The sequence below is a fragment of the Cololabis saira genome, chromosome 3 (genome assembly GCF_033807715.1).
Source record: "Cololabis saira isolate AMF1-May2022 chromosome 3, fColSai1.1, whole genome shotgun sequence".
Classification (NCBI taxonomy): Eukaryota; Metazoa; Chordata; class Actinopteri; order Beloniformes; family Belonidae; genus Cololabis; species Cololabis saira.
This window is the reverse complement of record NC_084589.1, coordinates 11,241,205-11,265,615: the sequence shown is the minus strand read 5'-3', so window position 1 is coordinate 11,265,615 and position 24,411 is coordinate 11,241,205. Positions and strand designations below refer to the sequence as shown.

At 45.4% G+C, this 24,411-nt stretch overlaps 1 protein-coding gene across 1 annotated transcript in view; it reads left to right on the top strand.

Annotated features, from left to right (window-relative positions):
• The window catches only part of rims2a (regulating synaptic membrane exocytosis 2a), a 203,935-nt gene that overhangs the window by 127,024 nt on the left and 52,500 nt on the right, over window positions 1-24,411 (top strand). The window contains 4 exon segments of the mRNA XM_061716044.1: window positions 3,684-3,800; window positions 9,314-9,499; window positions 11,152-11,258; window positions 23,289-23,321. Of these exon segments, the coding sequence (XP_061572028.1) occupies window positions 3,684-3,800; window positions 9,314-9,499; window positions 11,152-11,258; window positions 23,289-23,321 (443 nt within the window).

Sequence of the window (24,411 nt, the reverse complement as noted above, 5' to 3'; positions counted from 1 at the left end):
GGTCAGTAGTTGCATGCATGTGTGAGGGGATGCATGCCAACATTATTTGATAAGCAGATTACAGGGGATGACACCGTATGCCTTAAACTTTCTGAAAACTAATGTTCTTTTTTGCTTCCAGAGCGTCTCTATTGTGTCTGAAAGTGCAAACATATACGATTATGTGGATTCCCTCCGTGATATTAATTTTCTTCAAGCTAAATTTCCACCAAAATGTTTGTAATTACAAAAAAATTAATGAATTTAGAAACACTCAAGCAAAAAAAAAAGTAAGAGATAAGAATGAAGCGGTTGCATCAGTAACGCCTGTGAGAAGTAAATGTGCAGGTAGAAGTCCTCTGCCCGGGTAGAAATTATGAATATTTTCCTCAGTCTTTGTATCGTGGGAGGCTCAATTTATGCAGAATACATTTGGAGCCAATGCTGCAAATGCTGAGTAAAGTATATAGTATTGACATGTATCTCACTATCGTTATGGAGGGGGTGGTCAAGAGAAAGTGGTCAGTTATCCTCCATCAGCACTTATTTTCTGTGAGGGTTGGAAAATGTTGCTCCAAGAGTCCAATCATAGCCTTGGCTCTGCCCGGGCACAGCTACTTACCCCCATCCAATTAACTTTATTTGATATTTCTGAGGCTCAGCCTAAATCAGTGTCAGTTGCAGAAAATGCACTTATCTAAATTGTCTGGGATAGTACTTACTTGAGTATATTTCATCTGCTTTAATTAACAGTGTCTGGTTATTTATTGAAAACTGTTGAAAAGGACACAGGAAATGAGTCGCCGTGACCCTGGCGTCATCCCAGAACACTTAGAATATATATATAATAGTAATAATAATATATATATATATTAGAAAATCTTTTGATATTTTTTATTTTTAGCTTTTTTGAAAGTTAAATTTTGTTTGAAATGTGTTCCCTGAGCGCAGGCGTGTGGACGTGACCTTTTCTGTTCGGCCGTCTGTGTACTCGTGCGCTTCTACATCTCATTCCGTGAAAATATCTTCCAGCCACTTGGTTTTCCTCGCCTCTCCAACCTCCATCTGTCTGCCGATGACTTTTTTTTGTCTCCAGTGTCCCCCCCTCTCTTTCCGTCTGCTTTCCTCTTCCTCCTGCTTCTTCCTCTTCGCCATCTCAGATCCACCTCTGCTTTCTCTCCTCCCTTCCATGTGGTCGCAGCCATTTTCTCACCCTTCCTCGAACCAGACATACTCAGCCCCATGATGACGCTCAGAGGGACCCCAGGTAGACTTTTACCTGAACTCGCATGACCCCCCCCCATTCCCCCCCCACCATCTCCACACCACCACTGCCAACCCCGCACGGTTTTGTTGCAACCCACCAACCTCTTCTGTTGCGGAGGAGGGGCTTTCATCAGGGTGCTGAACACATGGCACTGTCGTTATGCACTCACTTGGAATTAAAGGAGCCACGTTATGTAAAAATGACGGTTTCTGTGATTTAGGAAATATATTTGGGTGTCTGATTTGACTACCAGCTCAACAACTCTGACATAACACAACCCTGTCACTTAGTTTTAAGTAGCCTGAGTCTGAAAAGATGTGCCTCAGCGAGCGGGCTGATGTCACATCACAGACTCTGGTCTGAGTCTGCGATGTGACAACGAATCACTCTGCATTTGTTGCTCCTCAGAAGTTCCTAAAACTCCTCAGAGGATCTAAGCAGACAGGAGTCAGAGCATTAAACTCCCCCTGCACCCCAAAAGTGGCTGCTATGATCAGAGCTCTAAAAACTGGGATGGAAAATGAGCTCTTGAACTGTATCTTCAGCTTTCTTTTCAAAGCAGGAAAGCAGGCAGAAAACAGAAAACCTCAGGAAGCTGTAATTTTTAAAAGAAAATAGTGATGTGACTCCTTTAAAAATCTGTGTAGTCTGCACTAAAGTGAATCAATAGTGCCACATTTTATAATACATGGAGATTTGATTTCATGTTACCTGTCTCACGCCAGTGCCATGAGTTGCATCCTTAAATGTGTCACTATATATTTGTTCTTTCTGCAGACGATTAAACACACTGGACAACACTTTTCAGGAGTACAGCGTCTGAAACACATGCCCGGCCCACATGCTTCATCCATCCTGCGTTCCGGTCTTTCACCGCACCGCTGTTATATAAACGTCCTCCTCATTTCCTCCGTTATTTACCGTGTGTGCAAACGTTAGCCGAAGATCTTGGGGAAATCCGATCTTGTTAACTGAATGAATGACTGGTAAATCTGAAAATGGATAAGTGATCCACGGTCGTGAAGTTTTGTCCAGCAGAGGGGGTTTTCTGTGTAATCCAGGGAATAAATTAGGGTCTTTTAGATACACCTGCAGCTTATCGACGATGCTGTGATGGAAAGCCAGAAGTGTGATCCAACTTCCTTTTTGCAAGTTGCATATTTTACTATTGTTTCTTTTTGCTGATGACTAAAGGGCAACTGGACCTCTCTTCTTAGCTCTTGAGGATATTTAAAGCAGCACAATGTAACTTTCAGCTTTTGTTGAGTTTGGCGGCTCCTTTGGACAAAAGCGGTAGTGCTTTACCAGAAAGAACACTACATTTCCCATGAGCACCTGCGCGTACTGCCGGAAAACTCCTGTCCCCGTCACGTGCATTTGTTTTGATAGTGAATGAAGACGGGACGGACTTTTAAAACTACTTTTCTGTTTCACCAAGTGAACAGACGGAACGCAAAAAAAAAGATGTTAAACTGCTGAAAAGGAACTGGAATTTACCGGGATACCTTAAACAAGGAAGCCAGGGACCGGTATATGGAGAAAATAAATAGATTATTAACGGTTTGGATCCATATGAAATCCTTACTAAAGAGTGGAGCTCCTCGTCGGAGCTCCACTCTTTAGTAAGGATTTACTGCTGCAGTTCTGCACAACCAACGTCTTCGGCTACCTTGTTTAGGAGTGTTTGGCAGCTGCTTTGGTAAATGTTTGACTCGCCATGTGTTTCAAATGTGAAAACATTCTAATTTTGATTCTTATCTCTCTAGTCGGACATCCCTCCTCGTCTTTCATCTCACGCAAGCGAGTGAACGCCGGGCCAATGTTTATTCTTGTCCGGGCATTTTTATTTATTTTTCTGTCCGGGCATTTAGCTTGTTACTCTCCCACTTTCTTTTTTCGCCTCCTCCGATAAAACTTTTATTTTCTTTGTTTTTTCGCTGCTTCGGCCATGATACCAGCTTCTCCTGAGCTCTGCGCTCCACGCCCCGCCCAGCTTTCGTCTCCACTACGAATCGGGAAGGAGGGGGAAGTGACGTATGCCGTAAAGCAGTCAAAGCTGTAAAAATGTGTTACATAAAAGTTACATAGTGCCAGTGAAGGCGATACAGACCTCCTCAGACCATGACAGAGGTTCATTAAACCTGTTGGAAGTTGATGTACCATCACAATATTATATTAAGGTGGAAAAGTTACATAGTGCTGCTTTAACCTTTCATTCCTGGATGCTGGTTAGTTTCAGGCTTCTAAACTCTGTGATCCGAGTGTACCGACAACTTAGAAGCCTGAAACTCCCCACCAATCACAAATGAAGAACCCTTTTTGGGTAGGAGGGGAAACATCTTCAAGAAACAAGAACCAAAAGTCCACATGAACACATGTCCTCCCCTTGTGGTGAACAACCATGAAATGCTGACCAGCTGTGATATTTTCCCGCCAGCCGCAACCATCGCGTGCGCCCGATCTGCAGGGAGGATGCAGTCAGGTTACTGCGTTCCACTAGGATGACCCGTGCCTATTCAGAGGGGTCCTACTCCTCCGACTATGACTACGAGAGGTACTGGAGTCCGTTTGCTGCAGCGTCTGTGCATCCGCCATCCTGTGGTCTCCTCCAGTTGTCCCGTCCGTCTTTACTTTATCCGTGGTCGTACGTGTGATGACATGAAAAAGATATCCGACTGATATCGGTTTTTGATGAGAAGTCATCACGGCTCTGAAGTTGTGTAGATGAGCGGTTCTGGTACACAACTGCCTCGCTGTGGAGGCCCAGAGCTCTGTGTGTGGCTGCTGTCAGATGTTTGTGTGCAGGTAAAGTGCTCGCCAGCACTTCACTGTCCGTTTGTTGGTGTTGTTTATATACTCATGCACATTATACACGTTTTACCAACAGTGGCTTGTTAACCAGTGTTGTGTGATTAATTAGTCTCCCCCTTTTCTTACAAGGTATCAGCAGCTGCTGCTTTTTGATCATGTGTAGCGTGGTAACGAGGGTGCACATTTCTCTGGGCTTCCAAAGGAACGTTGGGAAGTCCCTGCAGGCAAAAGTGGCCCAAGTGGGGGGTCAAGTGACCAGATGAGACCGGATCAAATCTGGCCCAGATCTGATTTTTCTCAATCAGATTTAGATCACTTCCACATGTGGTCCTGAATCAGACTCGGGTCTGACTTTGTGGCCACAGTGTGAGCAACCTAGGCGGATTTGATGCGACTTTTACGTCCATCTACGGCGACATTTGTCACAATTATTAGGCCTACAAAGGGGAGAACAGTGATGGAGCGAGTCAGTGAAGGGAGAGAGTGGTGTTAGATCTCATTAGTATATGGGGAGAGACTTCAGTGCAGCCCAAACTAGAGGGATCGTACCGTAACTGCTCCGTTTTTGGACGAACTGCAGTGCCAGAGGAAGGAGAAGAGCCTTAAAGCGAAATTTAAAGAAGCAAATTAGACCCCGTCCACACGTAGCCGGGTATTTTTAAAACCGAACATTTCCCCCCCTCCGTTTTTAAAATAATTTGCATCCACATTACATCGTTTTTAAAAAAAAAACCTTCCACTCATAACCGAAGATCTGCGTTTTCGACCACATTCATAAGCATTCTAACCTGTAGATCATCTGCGCCAGGCGGGTCTCCTACGCCGTTGCCTACGCCGTAGGGTACGGCGTACGGTGCGCGTCGCCGTGTAGCCTACCCTACGGCGTAGGCTATGTGTTGGTGTAACGCAGTAAACGGTGGTCAAGAGCAGCGACCATTTATTTAATAAATAGCTTGGAGAAAAGATGCTGGATCATCTGTAGTTCTGTTGTAAACAAAGGTCGCACGTCAAAGTAGATTTGTTGTTGTTTTGGCGCATAATGTGACGTTCGAAAACGCAAAACTCCGGTTGTGTCCGTCTACACGCATCTACATAAACTGAGTTTTCAAAAATCTTCACTTTACCCAGAGTTTTTTTTAAACATTCGTTTATTTGCGTTTTCGTGTGGATGACAGGTCCAAACGTAGGAAAATATCTTCAGTTTAGCAGATACCCGGGATACGTGTGGACGGGGTCTTAATGTCACAGCTGCCATTACACAAACATTTTGAAATAAAAGCAATAAAGCTTACTTCCTCCATGACCTCCCCGACTTCAGTGCAACGGCGTGCTGCGTCTGACGTCTTTGTTATTGTTCTTCGCCGCATGCGGGTCACTGCAACACCGCAAACACTTCCCACTGGAATCTGACATAGGCCACGTTTTAAAAGGTGACGTGAACAGACGAACAAAAGAATCAGATCTGAAGAATACATCTGACTTGAGGGTTAAGACTTGCAGCGTCGACTTCTTTTGCCCGTTGGGTTCTTTCATAGCAGAGCTTCATACAACCCGGCCCCCACACAAACACAGTAAATGGTGTCGGCCTTCTGCCCTCGCTATCAGGCTTTCAGTTAGGAATAACACTTCGTTTCAGCAATTCGTCTCCTCTGGAGGAGGAAAAAAAGACGACTGTATCCTCAGAGGTGAGTCCGCCAAGCCGACTGAAGTTGTTGAAGTGTCACAAACCTTCCCCGAGGCCCAGTTTAACTGCGCCTCTGGAACCCAGATTGCCATGAATGACAGCTGGCCGTCTCTTTTTCCCCTCCGTCTCTTTTTCACAAACCGACAGAGAAAAAAAAGCATATCCAGTGGGGGTATTTCAGGAAAGTGTTGCATTTGATAGTTACTTTTCTTTGTGATCAACATCATTTGTCAGTGAACTGCTGTCTCGTCGTGTCTTTGATCCGCGCCCTGACACGTGCATCGTGTCAGGAAAGCATTTCCTCTTCAACTACGCCAGGGGACTGTCAGTTTCCTGCAATAAATCGGACAACAAATCCATAATTACCTTTGACTTCAGAGTTCTGGCTAAATTGAGGAAAGTCTTCAGATTGTGTGTCTTTAACTGGTGGAGGGTTATTGCTTGTGCTGGCAGCACCGGCCTCCTGGGAGGCTCTATAACATCTCACCAGATGAGCGTTCAGGTCCACCGTGCTTCCTCTGTACTTACTGGATGCTCGGCAGACCTCCTTCCCATAAAACTCAACCAGCTTTTATGGTTTTCTGTAAGCGGCGTCGGCATGTTGCAGACAACAAGGTGGGTATGTGGCTTGTGTTGACGCTGCCGTCCGTCGCTTGACTGCAGACCGGACCATCAGACGATTACAGGAGTGATGTAATTACCATACATCGTCAACATCAGCGTCTGGTTCAGACTCGTGTTGGCTTTTTTAAAACTCCTGGCTACTCTGATAAAACCAGTACTCGATTTGTAAAAAAAAATCAGGGGGGGTGGTGGATTTTATCATATGGGGACAGATCATTTGTGCTGATTACAAATAATATAATACAAATAATAGCAGTGACCAAAACACCTGCAGAAATACTACAGGAATGACATACCAGCAGTTAAATGCAGCCTTCTGTAAGCTTTAAATATTCACTGGGCTTACATCAAATACATCAAAACACAACAATAAAAAACACTTTTCTGAACTTATCAATATGACTCTGTCCTTCACAGGATAAGTAAAATGGATCACTGCAAAAACTCACAATCTTAACAAGAATATTTGTCTTATTTCTAGTTAAAATGTCTCATTTTAGTAAAAAAAATACCATTACACTTAAAACAAGACTCATCACTGGAAAAAACAACAATTTTCACCTGTTTCAAGTAGATTTTCACTTGAAATAAGTTGAAAAATTTGCCAGTGGAACAAGATTTCTTTGCTTGTAATAAGAAGATAAATCTTGTCCCACTGGCAGATTTTTCTACTTATTTCAAGTGAAAATTTACTTGAAACAGGTGAAAATTGTCAAATACGTTAGTTTTCTGGTGATGTTTTTCTGGTGATGACTCTAAATGTTGAAATAGCAGTAAAACCACATTCATTGATGAAATGACATAAGGGATGGAAAGGGGGGATGGGAGTTTTACAGGGGGGGATGCCATCCCCCTCATCCCCCCTCAACTCCAGTACTGGATAAAACACCCTGGTCGTATCTGTGGATTCTCACGTAATCAGAGACACATAATCTTCATCTCCACAGTATGATGATTATGAAGTTTGGACCTCAGAGGCGTCTGTTTAGTTAGTTTAGAAGAACATCTCCTCTACTGGACAAATGTTTGTACCAAAAGGCAATGCACGCTTCAAGTTTTCCTGATTTTTACGTGATTGAGCCGAAGTCTTTTAGTGTCTGTCCTCCCTGTTGGAGGAATCCTCTTTGTACTTGTGCTGTTTACAGAAAGATGCTGTAATGTTTTAGTCTCAATGTTCTTTTTTGTTATTATGAAACAACAAACTTCATAATTTGATATCTCTGTCCTGTATTTGAGCCATTCAAGTGTGTACAAGACAACACGCATGCTTTATTCCCTGCACTTGTCACTTCTCTTTGTCTTTGAGACTGACTTGAATATTTTGTACACTATTTCAATATTTGTCATTTTAATTAACGTGTGTGTGTGTCTTCCCCTCTCCTGTCTGTAGTGGTTAACTACATACGTGCACACTGTGAATGTCCCCGGTTGAGAAACCGCACTTCCTTTTTTCTTTTGCTGGTCAAATCGGCAGGATTTGTCCTCATCACGGCTGTGCCAAATCCATAACCGCTGGCCCCTTTTTCATCGTAGTGACAGAAACAACAAGCAAAATGAAAAACTAAAGACACACATCAGCTTTTCCTTGCATTTTCTCCTCCAACGGAGACGTGTAAATGCTCACCGAACACATACACTGTAGAGCAGGGGTGTCAAACTCATTTTGCTTGGCCGCCCGGATTTGACCAATTTTTTTCTTGCGGGCCGCACGCTCAAAATAACAAAATGGGTGCGAAAAAAAATGTTTTTAATTCTTTTTTTTTACTATTGTTATCTAATCCAATATCAGTTTAGTTAATTTTAAAAGAAATATGCACTTTGTTTACACTCTAATTATGTAAAATATATTTCTTCAGGATCTTTTCTTGAAATTTCTGGGGTTTTTTTCAAATTATGTATAAGATACTTTTAATATCATTTTACAAATATAAACAGAAACAAGTATGTTTTTTTTATATTTCGCTTTTTTATAGGAAATTTAATTAAAAGCAAAATCTTTCTTATTACATTCGAGAGTGTTTCTTTTTGATTTAGAGACTTTTCCAGTACAATTAAGTGTATTTATTTTTAAAGATTGGCGCGGATATTTACACCAGTGTGCCGAAAAAGTCAGCACTTCTTTTAACTGTTTTACTTTGTCACTATCCTCGTATTGAAAACTGAAATTCTCCGAATAAATATCTTCTATCACCTTTTTTAGCAGTGATATTTTTCCTGCGAAAATATATAATAGTAGTCAGTTAATAAAAATAAACGACCGTCTACAAAGAAATAAAATCGGCAAATGCATTCTAGAAAACTAAAAAAATGTTGAAAACTGCTCTATTTGTGGAATAACGATGGATTTGTAGAAGAAATATATTATCGGATATGCTGCGATTCATGGCAATTATTTATGCCTTCCTTTTTAGTAAATTAACATTTCGTTTTTTTGCGTTGAAAACTTCTCGCGGGCCGCATGAAAATCTCTCTCGGGCCGCATGCGGCCCGCGGGCCGCACATTTGACACCCCTGCTGTAGAGGGTCTCTGTCGATGTCCTTACGACTTTATAAGCCACCACGTCCCCTGTTTCCTGCTGCGCAGCTTTAAAAAGACAAAGCTTTCGCAAGCAATAGTGGAAGCATGGTGTAAAGAAAATCATGTTAAGACTGAGCCAAGAAAACCAAAAGAAGAAAAATGTTGTACTGTGTAATCAAAGAAATTGTCGACTATATATCCACTTCTGCAGCCCTGCTTAAAGTCAGCGTTAAATGTTGTATAAATGAGTAAAAAATGAAGGTTTAAATATGTGATTTATGTGCACTCGGTGGCAAATGTCCGAAGGCCACCTGTGGTCCTCAAACCTGGGCTCTGAGGCTGCAGCTCGGTTGTTTTTGGCCTCCGTACAGGCCGCGCTGACCCTGCTGGAGTCTCTGAGTGCCTACCTGTGTTTCAACAACCTCTGTAGGAACCACGGCGCCATGGACAGACACGACTATCACAACAGGTCCCGCTCCGCAGACCAGCGGCCCACTATAGAGCGCCTCTCGTCGCGCTCGCGCTCCACTGAACGCCCCCACGACTCTTCACTCATGAGGTCGATGCCGTCTCTGCCATCCGGGAGGTCTGCACCCCCCTCACCTGCCATGACGAGGTGTGACCCACAACGGAGGGGTTAACCAACCCCCACTCAGGCTGAAGCCTCAGCTGCACACTCCTTTTTCCTGAGACACGGCTGCTGGAGGGAGAAATCATTTCAACATCTCAAAACAAAAACCACAGGAAGCATTATTAGAGCCAACTTAATGCTTTACAGTTGATATTAGGGCTGGGCGATTTTGGACAAAAATAAAATCCCGATTTTTTTCTCTGAAAACCCGATTTTCGATTTCGTTTTTTTTGGTAAAACTACAAAAGACAATGGAATAAATTGTTTCAAATATTTTATCTTTATTTTTAAAGAAAAATAGCAAACAAATTTCCCTATAGGGAATGAAGTGCAATTGAAAGATACTGTAAATCCTCCTTGAGTTTAGTAAAGTGACAACATTTACAGTTTTCTTGACCAAACAAAGATGACTAGACGAGCAAACTGCAAAAAAGGAAAATCGATTTTCCGATTTTCCTTTTTTTAACATCGATTGTGATTAATAAATCCGATTTAGATTTAAAATCGATTAATCGCACAGCCCTAGTTGATATTGAGCTCTTTTGGCTCAGTATTTGCCTTGATTAGGTAGCCCGGCTGCCCGACTGCTGCTTGAATTTATACCAGTATGTCTATAAAAATGCAATAAACTCATCACCAGGATTTCTGTTTGCCTCTTATAGGAATGACTTCATTTGATCCGTCTTTTCTACCAAATTTGTGGCTTTTCAATCCAAAATGTGAACGAACCAGGAAATGATTTCCGCCTCCAGACGTGCTCCATCTCCGTCAAACGTTTGTGCAGCTGAACCCTTCAGAGACTCAAGCTGACTGAATCCCATGAGCTCCCACCCAGCCTGTGCCCGACTAACTCACAGATTAACACCCCCCTCCCAAAAACCAAGGGGGGACCAACACTCCTGATACCCTGCTAGCCCGCCTCACCCCCGCCTCACCTCACCCCACCTCACCTCACCCCATTGACTGCTCCTTTCTTTTTCGGTTTTTGCCCCTAAAAAGTTGCCGACAGACTTGCCGTGTTGTTTTTCCTCATGTCAAAGGCACCGCATAGACGGCTTCTCTGACCCGGTTCTTTCATTTGGGCCACGCCACACTGCTCATACAGCTGCGTGAGTATAGCAGTGATGGGCCCACATCTTTTTTCTTTGCTTTGATTTCCATCAACCGGTCCTGTTTATCCCGTGATGGCCTTCTGTTTTCCTTCTTTTTCTTTTCGTTCTGTCTTTTGAGTTGGAGTCCTCCGGGAACAGTCTGAACGCATGGTCGCACTGGTCCGCCGTCTCTGCCTTGGACTCTCTTCTCCCCCGCAGCTTGATGAGTCGACTGAACATGCGATTCACACCTGGCATCTGTTTTTTTACAGCTCAGTTCCTTACAGTCGATGTATCTCCCTCCACTTCCATGCCATGTGCCAAACGCCATCGCTGTGTGCATCGGTTTTTAAATTCAGGGCACAGATCATAACGTAGTTTAAATGTTCTCCCATTTGTAAACGTTTTGTGTGACCATTTGCCTTCCAAAGGTAACTTTATATGCTCATGATAACTGCACACAATCAAGTACCGGAGTGCCATCATAAACTAGAGCACAACATTCTCTGTTCCTCACGTGAGTGTCTGCTACTTCTCATCACGTAGGGCGCATCCTCGTAGCGGATCGGCCCAGATCAGTCCGGCCAGTACACCGATGTCCAGCAGACGAGGCCGGCAGCTCCCACAGCTCCCACCCACGGGAAAAGACAGAAGTAAGTCACTCAGAGGTTTTCTGTTCCTATGATTGGCCGCTTGTTTGAAAACAATGCTTTATCTAAGACTGGTTTGCAGCAGCTGCTGAGTTTTAAGCTTCTGAGAAAAGATGGAATATTTTACTCTGGAGGAATCGATCAGTCGGTCGCCTCACATGGTTGTTTTTCTTCAAGCGTTACGACGAGTTTCCTCCCATTTATTCACGTCTGCACTCGGTTCCTTTTCCACTTCTCCCTCAGAGGATGGAGACGAAGGGACAGAGCCGTGCCCAGGTCTGTAGCTGAATGTGTGGGTTTAGCCCAGGGGTCTGCAACCCAAAATGTTGAAAGAGCCATATTGGACCAAAAACACTAAAAACAAATATGACTGGAGCCGCAAAAAATGAAAAGTCTTGTATCAGCCTTAGAATGAAGACAACACATGCGGCATGTTTCTATATTCACTTCAAGAAAAAAGCCGAAATGTCGAGAAAAAAGTCGAAATGTCGAGAAAAACATTGAAATGTCGAGAAAAAAGTTGAAATGTCGAGAAAAAAGTCAAAATTTTGAGAAAAAAGAAATGTTGAGATTAAAAAAGAAAGGAAAAAGGAAGAAAAAAAGAAGAAAAAAGGAAAAAAAGAAGAAAAAAAGGAAAAGAAGAAAAAAGGGAAAAAAGGAAAAAAACAAGAAAAAAAGGAAAAAAGAAAAAAAAGAGAAAAAAGAAGAAAAAAAGGAAACAACACATGCTGCATGTTTTTATATTCACTTCAAGTCGAAATGTCAAGAAAAAAGTCGAAATGTTAAGAAAAAAGTCAAAATTTAGAAAAAAACATAGAAATGTCGAGAAAAAAGTCAAAATTTCAAGAAAAAAGGCGAAATGTCGAGATTAATGTTGAAGTACAATCTCGAGAAAAAAGGCAAAATGTTGAGAAAAAAGTCGAAATGTCGAGAAAAAAGTCAAAATTTTGAGAAAAAAGAAATGTTGAGATTAAAAAGGAAAGGAAAAAGGAAGAAAAAAAGAAGAAAAAAGGGAAAAAAAACAAGAAAAAAAGAGGAAAAAAGGAAAAAAAAGAGAAAAAAAGAAGAAAAAAAGGAAAAAAAAATCAAACATTTTTGAAAAAGCTCCACTAGGGCGGCGCTAAAGAGCTCTAGAGCCGCGGGTTGCTGATCCCTGGTTTAGCCTTATGAGCAGGGAGCAGTGGTTCTGCTGCGCCTGGCTCTGAAGTCCCAAACCCTGTCTGCAACACGGGGGGTTCAGGGGAGACCTGAACCCTCCTGCCCCCTGAACCCGCCCCCTCGTTGCAGTGGTGTTAATGTGCTGTTGAGATGCCCCCTTGTGTTCGGACCTGCCCTCACAGTGTTTGCTTGTTCTTGTACCTCTGATGTCGTTACTTCCCGTCCACAAACGATTCCCTTCTCACCCACCTGGACTGCTGAGATACTTCACAAAATTGTTACGATGAACTATTTTCTGGATGAATCTGCTGAAACAGACTTTGAAAACTGGCTGAGGCACAAATACATGAGCGATGCCAGAGTGAGACCTGTTCCTCAGCGCTCCTGCAGGGAGCGTCACGTGCTGTGCCAGCTGGGAACCTGCACTTGAAGAGCCGCTGCGATGAGTTCGCTGATTGTTTTTGCTTGTGTCTGGGGACTATAGTCTGGTTTCACTCCGGGAAGGGACCGAGACCGCAGAGCTCCGGAGAGATGGTGCGAGAATTCGTCAAAAACAGCTGCACTTTTCCATCATTATCTTTTACAAAACCACCAGCAAAATCCTGCTTCCTCCTGCTCCATCCTTCTCCCCCTCTTTTTGCTCTGTGTTCTCAATGTGGGCCCTTGTTTCTAACATTTGCTAACGTCTGGGTGCAGCTCAGACTGAGCTGGATCTATATTATTGCCTCGTGCTGACCACAGATGGAAAATGAAAGGCCTCCACCTTTTAGTAATGCCTCAGTCGTGAAAGACTCATTGTTTTATTTCATTGTTTTGCTGTCTGATTGCCACTAAGAGAGGACGGTGGAGGAGAACGAGGCACCCGGAGCTCACGTTGGTCCACCAGGTGTGTTTACTATTACAAAGCTGCTCCATTCAGCGGAGGGGGGGGAGGTGCTTATGCTGGGATTTATGACAGAAGTCCATGTTAAATGCACAAGGCCCGGGTTTTTGGACGGAAACAGAGTATGTTCTTATGTTCAGTACTTTCAATCACAAGCTTGAATGGACGGAGGGGACTGTTGGCAGGAAGTGGAGTTCCCCACAGCTCTCACTTCCGACTGTCCCATCTGTCTACGTGGCGCGCTGCCGTCCCCTGCTGCGGGTTGAACCTTTGGTTATTCAGTCTCCAGAAAGCAGCACCGTGTGCTTAAACTGTCTGTTATCGCTGCTTGCAGAGCGATGATGTAGCGGGTAGGACTTTGTTGCACCAGTATCACACTGACAACACTTCTGTTATAACTTTCACACGCAAAAACATGATGAAGCGACATCAGATCTTTGTCTACCGAGCCCCGTCACTTCATGAAGCGTCTGTCTCTGTACACTAGCAGCAGCCAGTGAGGACAAACCCCAGGGCCCAGCAGTCAATGGGAGGAAAGGCAAGTCCTTTGTGCTGTGGCTTTGCTGTGTTTTGCCTCTGCAGCTCTGCAGGGACGTCGACCTGCAGATGTGGGTTCTCGATGCTTCCGCTTCTCTGACTCATTTCAGTTGTATTTGCTTTCGCACGCATGCCGTATAAGCTATTTAATTTCAATCTTCCTTTTTTCGCCCGCATTTTTCCTCCGTGAGACTGAGTGAAGTTCTTTCTCATTGGGGTTCATTCGGACCGATCAAATTAGAGACCTGTATGTGGCCGTGGCTGATGTTAATAAGCGGCGAGTGCTGTCGCTGGGATTTCTGCTTGCTCCGTCTTTACCTCCTATAAGGCCTCGGCGCTCTAATCTGCCCTCTCCGTTAATACTAATTAATTCTGCCCAGCTCCACCTCACAAAGACAGAGCTCTCCATTTTCATTGTGAAATTGCCAATCATTTCAATTAGACATGGATTGTTGAACACATGCACATGCTCATTTCAAGTACTCCCTCAAGACCCACTGTCTCTTTTGTGCTTATGTCTGTTTTTTTTTTGTTTTTTTTTTTTAGAGCAGCTCTGCAAAATGCTGTCAGCTGTAGTAAGATAGTAACAGTGTAGAACGGATAAAAACGAGTGCTAAAAGAAGGGAGAAGAGAGAGGCAGTGTTTGGTGTGCAGATGTAGCATCAGTCCAGTCTCCTGCTGGGCCTGACTCAGACTGTTACCTCGCTCGGCCAGCAGATGGAGCAAAGTTCATTGTCTTTGATGAGGAGCTGGCTCGATAGGAGCGTTTAAGAGGACTTCTGTTCCTTGCTGTTCTTTTTACATTTGTTGTTTATTACCACTAGGGCTGGGGATCGATTCAAATATCAAGAATCGATTTGATTCCGATATTGATTTGGGTTACTGTTAATAAAACTGTTTTTTCAGCTGTTGCATGAATTATATGACTGTAGTTATGCAACAAATTAATACTAGTATTATATTGAGATTCAACAACAAGTATTGCAGCTAATGATGCTGTAAGGACCAATCAGCTCCCAGAATGCTGATAGAACTGCTTTCAGAAACATTGTGGGTCAGAATTATCAAACAGAACCAGGGCAGCAAACAGAGGACGAAAGTAATCGCTTTTGTTTTTCATCCCCATTTATGAGAATTTGGTTTTTAACATTTATGCAAATGTAACCCCAAGACAGTATATAAAGCAAAGAAATATAGACAATTTATGCAATTATAACTGAAAACTTTAATGTTTTCATACCTTTAAACATATTTAAAGGCAAAAACATGGCACCAGTTATTCTCGTGTCCAACAAAATATACCTTTTTTGGGCATAAACAAAAAAGTACCAAAAATTGTAATGATGAAAAAAAACAAAAACAATTTTTTTTAATTTTTTTTTTATAAATCGATCTTTAGACATATGAATCGATTTTTAGGAATTAATATGAGAATCGATTTAAAATCGGAGAATCGATCTTTTCAACACAGGCCTAATTACCACCAGGAAAATACAGTATAAACAATGGTTTTATTCAAAATAATCACAAGATGGCAATGCAGTTTTTACCGAAAAGGTCAAGAAATTGAATTTGGTTGCAACAATTTGTGCTCGATCCAACAAAGCGCACTCTTGAAAAGAATAGTTTGGTTCTGAGTGTGTATACTGTACGTATGTGTGTGTGTGTGTGTTTTACTGTAGAGGTGACATGGGAGGACCAGCAACGAGGGCTGAATGGCTCTCTTTCTGATGGGGGGTCACAGCCACAGCCCTCCCTCACTGACACAGGTTGGTTGGTGTGCTGCTGAATTCCTGCTCCTTTAAACGCCATCCTGCCCTTGGATGAACTCTCCATTATATGAGTCCATGAACAGTTATCGACCGGCTTCGTCTTGAGCCGAGGAGTGCGGTCAGGATCAGCAGAAAAGAGCCGCCGGGTCGTCAGTCGTTTTGTTGTTAAAGCCACATGAAAGGGATCAATATGCACAGAAAAACTGCTGATAAAAGTGCTTGGACTTAGGCATAGTGAGTTTCCTTCATCTACTTTATTGTAAAACGAGTACTTCTTTCTACCCTAAAGATGCAGTTCCGGTCAACTTTCCACCATTATTTATACTAGCAATTTCAGTTTAGCTGCACGTGTGCTCTGATCAGAATGACACGCATCCCCTCTGAGGAGTAAAATAAATCCCCGCTTGTGGCTCTCACTAGGGCTGGGGATCGATTCAAATGTCAAGAATCGATTCGATTCCGATTCTTAAGATTCAGAATCGATTATCAAGATTCGATTCGATTCGATTCTGATATTGATTTGGGTTAGTGTTATTAAAACTGTTTTTTGAGCTGTTGCATGAATTATATGACTCTAGTTATACAAAATATTACTACTAGTATTATATTGAGATTAAACAGCAAGTATTGCAGCTAATGATGCTGAAAGGACCAATCAGTTCCCAGAATGCTGATAGAACTGCTTTCAGAAACATCTTGTGTGGTAGAATTACCAAACAGATCCAGGGAAGAAACAGAGACGGATGAAATCAGTTTTATTTTTTTCCCACATTCCGTTTTTATTTGTTCCATTTTCGGTCTATTTTGGTTTTTAATTTTTGAGAATTTGGTTTTTATCATTTTTTGCAAATGTAACCCCAAGACAGTATATAAAGTAATGAAATATAGACAATTTATGCAATTATAACTGAACACTTTAATGTTTTCATACCTTTAAACATATTTAAAGGCAAAAACATGGCACCAGTTATTCTCGTGTCCAACAAAACATTCCTTTTTTGGGGATAAACAAAAAAATAACCAAAAGTTGTAATGTAATGATGAAAAAAAAATACATAAATAAATAAAAAAAAAAAAAATTAAAAAAAATCGATCTTTAGACATATGAATCGATTTTTAGGAATTAATATGAGAATCGATTTAGAATTGGGAAATAGATTTTTTTCAACACAGGCCTAGCTCTCACAACCAAAATAAGGTGCACATTTGTTAACCGAGACACGTGCTTTCTCCAGCTGCTGATAATGGATCTCGCCCGATTGACTTAAAACAATCTCTGAAGATGAGCTCTTTAGACGCCTCTCCCGAAAGAGACAAATGGAGAATTGCTGTAAATGCAGCCGACAAAGGGACGGCCGTATATAAACGTAGCACCTCTCAGTTCATCTCTGACATCCAATATACGCTTGAATTGACCTGCAGCCACTTGGAGCAGCGCGGCGTTCTGCTGAGATATGTGCCTTTACAGCACTTCTTTGTAAACTCTCATCGTATTAAGCCTTGCCTTTATTAGATAAAAGGCTATTATTAGATTGTCTTTGGCCAGGCAGAGACGGAGGACTTGCTCATCCACCCACTCTCAATTAAACAGAATTTCTCAGATGTGTCTAGTTCCTTCCCAGGTAATGAAATGTAAGAAAGAAAATAAGAGAGCTTTTCACCTCAGAGTTGGTATTGTTCATGCACTCATATGGAAGTGTGCGCCTTCAACAAACAACAGCAACGAAGGGTGTTTTTTAAGTGTTCTCACCAGGAATGTGTGCTGGACGGCCGCTCCAAAGTCTGACCCGGACAATGTGCTGCACAAGGTGGATATGAATGAAATGTTTGTTGGTTTAAAAAAAAAAAAGAATCAGAAATATTCAAAAACAGCCAGACCTGTGAGGAGCATGTGGTTGCCCTGGTCAGCCGCTGGATGGCATTTTCTCTTTCTTTACCTGCTTGATGTGGTTTTGCAGTGCTGCTTGGAGCTGACTGTGTTTCCATGGAAACACACCTTTACCTGCCAGTAAACGAAGCCTTGCTTATGTTTACCTGTGATGCTGTTTCACTGACCTGGTTTCTCTGCAGAACGCAGCCTATGATTTTGCTTATATGTGATTACGTTAACACAAAAGCATTGTGACAAATGATGAACCCAAAGTAAAAAACAACGACAAAAAAACAGAAGAGTTTCTGTAACCATTGATTTTATGAACATATTCAGTGTTTTTCAGACGCAGCAACTTTTAGGCAGCGTATTTAATCACTCGGGTCACATGCTGAAATGCTTGTGTGGTTTGGCTTCTATAAAAAAATCCACCAGATATCGTCACGTGTCTGAACACAGATCTGCTTTTCATGATGAGGATTTTACAAGTCCGGTTGTATTTGAGCATCTCATTTCCTCCCATACTGGGGTACTGAACTAGTACAACTTTCTTGCCATGGTGGGAAGAAACAAAAGGGCTAAAAGACGTTTTACACATATTAACTCCCTCCTCTCCCCGACCCGCCTACTTTCTCCCTCGTGCATTCATGTCTCAGCCTTTATCTTTGTTCGTCTTGCACCAGGGGACCAGGCTCCCTCTTCTTTTCACACTTGGAACAAAGACCCCTCGTTTTGACTTGTTGCGGCATGAACTGTACAGATGACGTGAACAACAGCTTAGCGCCCCTTTAAGTCCTGATAACAAACCCCCGTGCACGACAGCAGGCCTGTATCCTTACTGGACATCTCTTCACTTCCTGATTGGTCAAAAGGCTGCTGGGAAAAAGGTCGGCCAGGTAGTAGAGGATGATTGATTCGCACCCCCTCAAAAAAAAAAACCCTTGCCGCTAACAAAACTACTGCACCTGTTCAAGAAAACACCTTTTGTTTTGTTTTCCCTCACTCTCCTCGTCTGTTTTCCCTGTGCCCTGTGGCCTTGTGTTTGGGTCGTTTTTCTCCAAGTGCTCCAGTTGTTTCCCTCTGTCCACCCGCATAAAAGTGTGATTCTGGAGACGACCCATCTGATGTTAGCTGGGGTAGACCTCAGCCAGACCACAGCCAGACCTCAGTCAGACCTCAGCCAGACCTCAGCCAGACCTCAACCAGACCTCAGACCTCAGCCAGACCTCAGCCAGACCTCAGTCAGACCTCAGCCAGACCTCAGTCAGACCTCAGCCAGACCTCAGCCAGACCTCAGACCTCAGCCAGACCTCAGACCTCAGCCAGACCTCAGCCAGACCTCAGCAGGACCTCAGCCAGACCTCAGCCAGACCTCGGACCTCAGCCAGACCTCAGACCTCAGCCAGACCTCAGACCTCAGCCAGACCTCAGCCAGACCTCAGTCAGACCTCAGTCAGACCTCAACCAGACCTTAGCCAGACCTCAGTCAGACCTTAGCCAGACCTCAGTCAGACCTCAGTCAGACCTCAGTCAGACCTCAGTCAGACCTCAGTCAGACCTCAACCAGACCTCAGCCAGACCTCAGTCAGACCTCAGTCAGACCTCAGCCAGACCTCAGTCAGACCTCAGCCAGACCTCAGCCAGACCTCAGACCTCAGCCAGACCTCAGCCAGACCTCAGACCTCAGCCAGACCTCAGTCAGACCTCAGTCAGACCTCAGCCAGACCTCAGTCAGACCTCAGCCAGACTTCAGCCAGACCTCAGACCTCAGCCAGACCTCAGCCAGACCTCAGACCTCAGCCAGACCTCAGCCAGACCTCAGCAGGACCTCAGCCAGACCTCAGTCAGACCTCAGCCAGACCTCAGCCAGACCTCAGCCAGACCTCAGTCAGACCTCAGTCAGACCTCAGCCAGACCTCAGCCAGACCTCAGTCAGACCTCAGCCAGACCTCAGCCAGACCTCAGTCAGACCTCAGCCAGACCTCAGCCAGACCTCAGACCTCAGCCAGACCTCAGACCTCAGCCAGACCTCAGCCAGACCTCAGTCAGACCTCAGCCAGACCTCAGACCTCAGCCAGACCTCAGACCTCAGCCAGACCTCAGTCAGACCTCAGTCAGACCTCAACCAGACCTCAGCCAGACCTCAGTCAGACCTCAGTCAGACCTCAGTCAGACCTCAGCCAGACCTCAGTCAGACCTCAACCAGACCTCAGCCAGACCTCAGTCAGACCTCAGCCAGACCTCAGTCAGACCTCAGCCAGACCTCAGCCAGACCTCAGACCTCAGCCAGACCTCAGACCTCAGTCAGACGTCTGAGGTCTGAGCCAGACCTCAGACCTCAGCCAGACCTCAGACCTCAGCCAGACCTCAGCCAGACCTCAGACCTCAGCCAGACCTCAGCCAGACCTCAGCAGGACCTCAGCCAGACCTCAGTCAGACCTCAGCCAGACCTCAGCCAGACCTCAGTCAGACCTCAGCCAGACCTCAGCCAGACCTCAGCCAGACCTCAGTCAGACCTCAGTCAGACCTCAGCCAGACCTCAGTCAGACCTCAGCCAGACCTCAGCCAGACCTCAGCCAGACCTCAGACCTCAGCCAGACCTCAGCCAGACCTCAGACCTCAGTCAGACGTCAGTCAGACCTCAGTCAGACCTCAGCCAGACCTCAGACCTCAGCCAGACCTCAGACCTCAGCCAGACCTCAGCCAGACCTCAGCCAGACCTCAGCAGGACCTCAGCCAGACCTCAGTCAGACCTCAGCCAGACCTCAGCCAGACCTCAGTCAGACCTCAGCCAGACCTCAGACCTCAGCCAGACCTCAGCCAGACCTCAGACCTCAGCCAGACCTCAGCCAGACCTCAGACCTCAGCCAGACCTCAGCCAGACCTCAGCCAGACCTCAGCAGGACCTCAGCCAGACCTCAGTCAGACCTCAGCCAGACCTCAGCCAGACCTCAGCCAGACCTCAGCCAGACCTCAGTCAGACCTCAGTCAGACCTCAGCCAGACCTCAGTCAGACCTCAGCCAGACCTCAGCCAGACCTCAGACCTCAGCCAGACCTCAGCCAGACCTCAGACCTCAGTCAGACCTCAGTCAGACCTCAGCCAGACCTCAGTCAGACCTCAGCCAGACCTCAGTCAGACCTCAGCCAGACCTCAGCCAGACCTCAGACCTCAGCCAGACCTCAGACCTCAGCCAGACCTCAGCCAGACCTCAGACCTCAGCCAGACCTCAGTCAGACCTCAGTCAGACCTCAGCCAGACCTCAGCCAGACCTCAGTCAGACCTCAGCCAGACCTCAGCCAGACCTCAGACCTCAGCCAGACCTCAACCAGACCTCAGCCAGACCTCAGTCAGACCTCAGCCAGACCTCAGCCAGACCTCAGACCTCAGCCAGACCTCAGACCTCAGCCAGACCTCAGCCAGACCTCAGCCAGACCTCAGTCAGACCTCAGTCAGACCTCAGTCAGACCTCAGTCAGACCTCAGCCAGACCTCAGTCAGACCTCAGTCAGACCTCAGCCAGACCTCAGTCAGACCTCAGTCAGACCTCAGCCAGACCTCAGTCAGACCTCAGTCAGACCTCAGCCAGACCTCAGACCTCAGCCAGACCTCAGCCAGACCTCAGCCAGACCTCAGTCAGACCTCAGTCAGACCTCAGCCAGACCTCAGTCAGACCTCAGCCAGACCTCAGCCAGACCTCAGACCTCAGCCAGACCTCAGCCAGACCTCAGACCTCAGTCAGACGTCAGTCAGACCTCAGTCAGACCTCAGCCAGACCTCAGTCAGACCTCAGCCAGACCTCAGCCAGACCTCAGACCTCAGCCAGACCTCAGACCTCAGCCAGACCTCAGCCAGACCTCAGACATCAGCCAGACCTCAGCCAGACCTCAGCAGGACCTCAGCCAGACCTCAGCCAGACCTCAGTCAGACCTCAGTCAGACCTCAGTCAGACCTCAGTCAGACCTGAGCCAGACCTCAGCCAGACCTCAGTCAGACCTCAGTCCGACCTCAGTCAGACCTCAGTCAGACCTCAGTCAGACCTCAGCCAGACCTCAGTCAGACCTCAGTCAGACCTCAGCCAGACCTCAGTCAGACCTGAGCCAGACCTCAGACCTCAGCCAGACCTCAGCCAGACCTCAGACCTCAGCCAGACCTCAGCCAGACCTCAGACCTCAGCCAGACCTCAGCCAGACCTCAGACCTCAGCCAGACCTCAGTCAGACCTCAGCCAGACCTCAGCCAGCAAACGCTCCAGAGGATAAAGCCTGTAGCTTGTGGATGGGAATGTTTTGTGATCGTATAAGGAGTATAAATGATCATTTGTGGGGTTGGTCAGTATTTTGGTATACATTTACCCTTGTACACATTTACCCCGGTATATATTTACCCTGGTATACATTTGTCATTTGCAGTTGCTGAAACTGAATTCCTGTTGTTGCTCTGCTTCACCTCCATCCTGAAATGTCGCCTTCTTATCCCGACGATGCAGCCGAGGCAACAGACAGAAAATGACTTGATCTCCTGAATATCATCTGGCCCCGTAATGAGATGATGTTCGCTGTCACAGAGAGATGAAAGCGAGCGATTCATATGTCTCACGTTGTCTTTTTATTCATGTGGCACTTCATTAGTCACCGTAATTGAGAACTAATTGAGTCAAATGCTAATTGTGTATGCGTGGACTGAAAGGGAAGTGTGAGTGCTCTCCGGGCCGGAACCCGCTGGCTTGTCGTGAGATGAGACGAGAAGGTTGGACATGGGAGCACGCAGGAGGGTGGACGGGGAGGACTGAGCGAGGGAGGTGTAGCTGCTCAGGTCACGCCAGTCCATGATGATCAGAGGGAAGTAAAAGCTCAGTTCGTTTGTGGAGTTAAAGAATCAGAACATTCGGGGTTATTAGCAGACTTTTACAGGATGCGATGAAAAGGATAATATATTTGTGAATATAATATGAACAGAGTTGCCTGAAAGGCGGAAATCATTCTTTAGTTTGTGCATATGTGTTTGTGAAGAGTACTGATGCCGGCTCCTGCGTGTGTTTGTCTGTGGTTGTGTGTTTTTCAGTGCACACGCCCTTGATCTCCACGATTCTCCTCAGTAATATTTCTATTTATGTCACACTCCCTTTCCCCGGCGAAGCAGTTGAGACAGTTGCTCTCTCTTTTGTGTGCTCGCTGCTCTGTGCTTACAGATTGTTTCTTTCCTCTTCCTTTTACCCTTCCTTTCACATGATTTCTGCAGGCCGTCTCCACAAATGTTCCCCATGCAGAAGCGACATCCACTTGCCCCCTCTGCCCTCTCTCCCCCCTCTCCCCCGTCTCCTCCTCCGCCTCCAGCCCGGGCCGTGGGTTCCTTCTCTCCGATTCTGGGCATTAACATCTCTTTCCTGTTTCAGCTCTTCTCCTCTAAAGCCCAGAACCTCACCCTTGCAGCGTCCCTCTCTCTCCGGTCTGCTAACGAAACTCTTTGCTCTTACCTCAGCCCTCCTGCTCCGTCTCAACCTCCCACCGTGCTCATCGTGGAGTTTGTGTGTACTTGCTGTGCTCTGTGATTTTTGTCCATGTGTTCTGTGCTGTTGTTGTTGTCGTATTGTTGTGTGTTGTGTTGTGTCCCTCCTCCTTCCCTCCTTCCTCCCCCCGGCCTCCCATCCACCTCCTATCCCTATTCATTCATTAATGTGACATATTTGATGGCGGCGGCGGCGCCGTCCCCCCCGTCTCTTTCTCCTACGCGGTCCACCCTACCCTTTGTGCATCCTCTCACGTCCATGTTCCTCTCCTCTGTCTGTGTCTGTCCATTTTGTGATGTGAACCCAGAAGACGCGGACTTACCAAGTTGGACGAACTCAGGTCTGTCCCTTCTTCTTCTGCACCCTCTTCCTCTTCTGACTCCGTCTCCTCACTTCCTCTACTTCCTCCCCCACTCGCTCCTTCATCTCCACCTTCTTTTCCTTTATTCCCCCGTTTGCTCGCCTCCATGCGTCCGTGCCGTTAGTTGTTCTCCAGCTTGTCCTCCATGATTACGCCTTGATTCATTCCGCTGCACGGGCCGTGCAAGTCCACCGTCCACGGATGCATGGTCATGCTTTCTGTGTAGCTCCTTTGCACCAGGTGTTGACGTGAGGTTTGGCAGATGCCTTTTCTTGATTTTTCTGTGATCGTGCTTTAGCTCCGAATTCCAAAATTGACTTTGTGGCCGTAATTGGTCAAGTATTTGACGTCCAAAGTGGTTTTGAATACCGTTTGGAGCTGTTAAATAATGCTCACGTAGCGACTGGCTACATTTTGCAGCTCAGTCAAGAAATACCATGCGTGTCATTGCAGTGTTTCATGTATATTAGGAATGTAATATAATACATTAGATGCATTAGGACCATCTGACAACTGAGACGAGACTAAAGAAATCACATTTTGTGGATTGTGTAGTAGGGAAAACGAGAAACGTTGACGTCGGCTGTGCTTTTGCTCATTCGCTCTACCTCGTACTGCTCGTCTGTGTCCGTGCGTGTTTTTTGTTAAAGCACAGGCTTCATGTCTTCGTGCATGGCGTCTCTTCATGAGCTTTCACCATCATTGCCATCGCGTGACACAAAAGTAGAAACGGAGCAAACTGTGAAGTCAAATTGTCAGGGAAGCAACAAAGTCCTACCTTGGTGCATATGTGGAAATATTACGGCTCTAAAAAGGTCATTTAGATGTTCTGGACATTCAAGCAGAGTGACATTGGTCTATGGTGAGGGATTTATTTTTATATGATGAAAAATGCCGACAGTTCTCACAGTATTTAGTGGAAGTTCTTGCACAAGCTAATGTTTCTGCCTTCCTGCTGGCTCTAGGTTCGTGTTTGCTGCGCTAACAGGGCTTGCAGCAGTACCGGTCAGAGCTTAAATTGAATTTTCAAGATGGGCAGAACAATCAAGGTGGTCCGAAAGGATCCAAG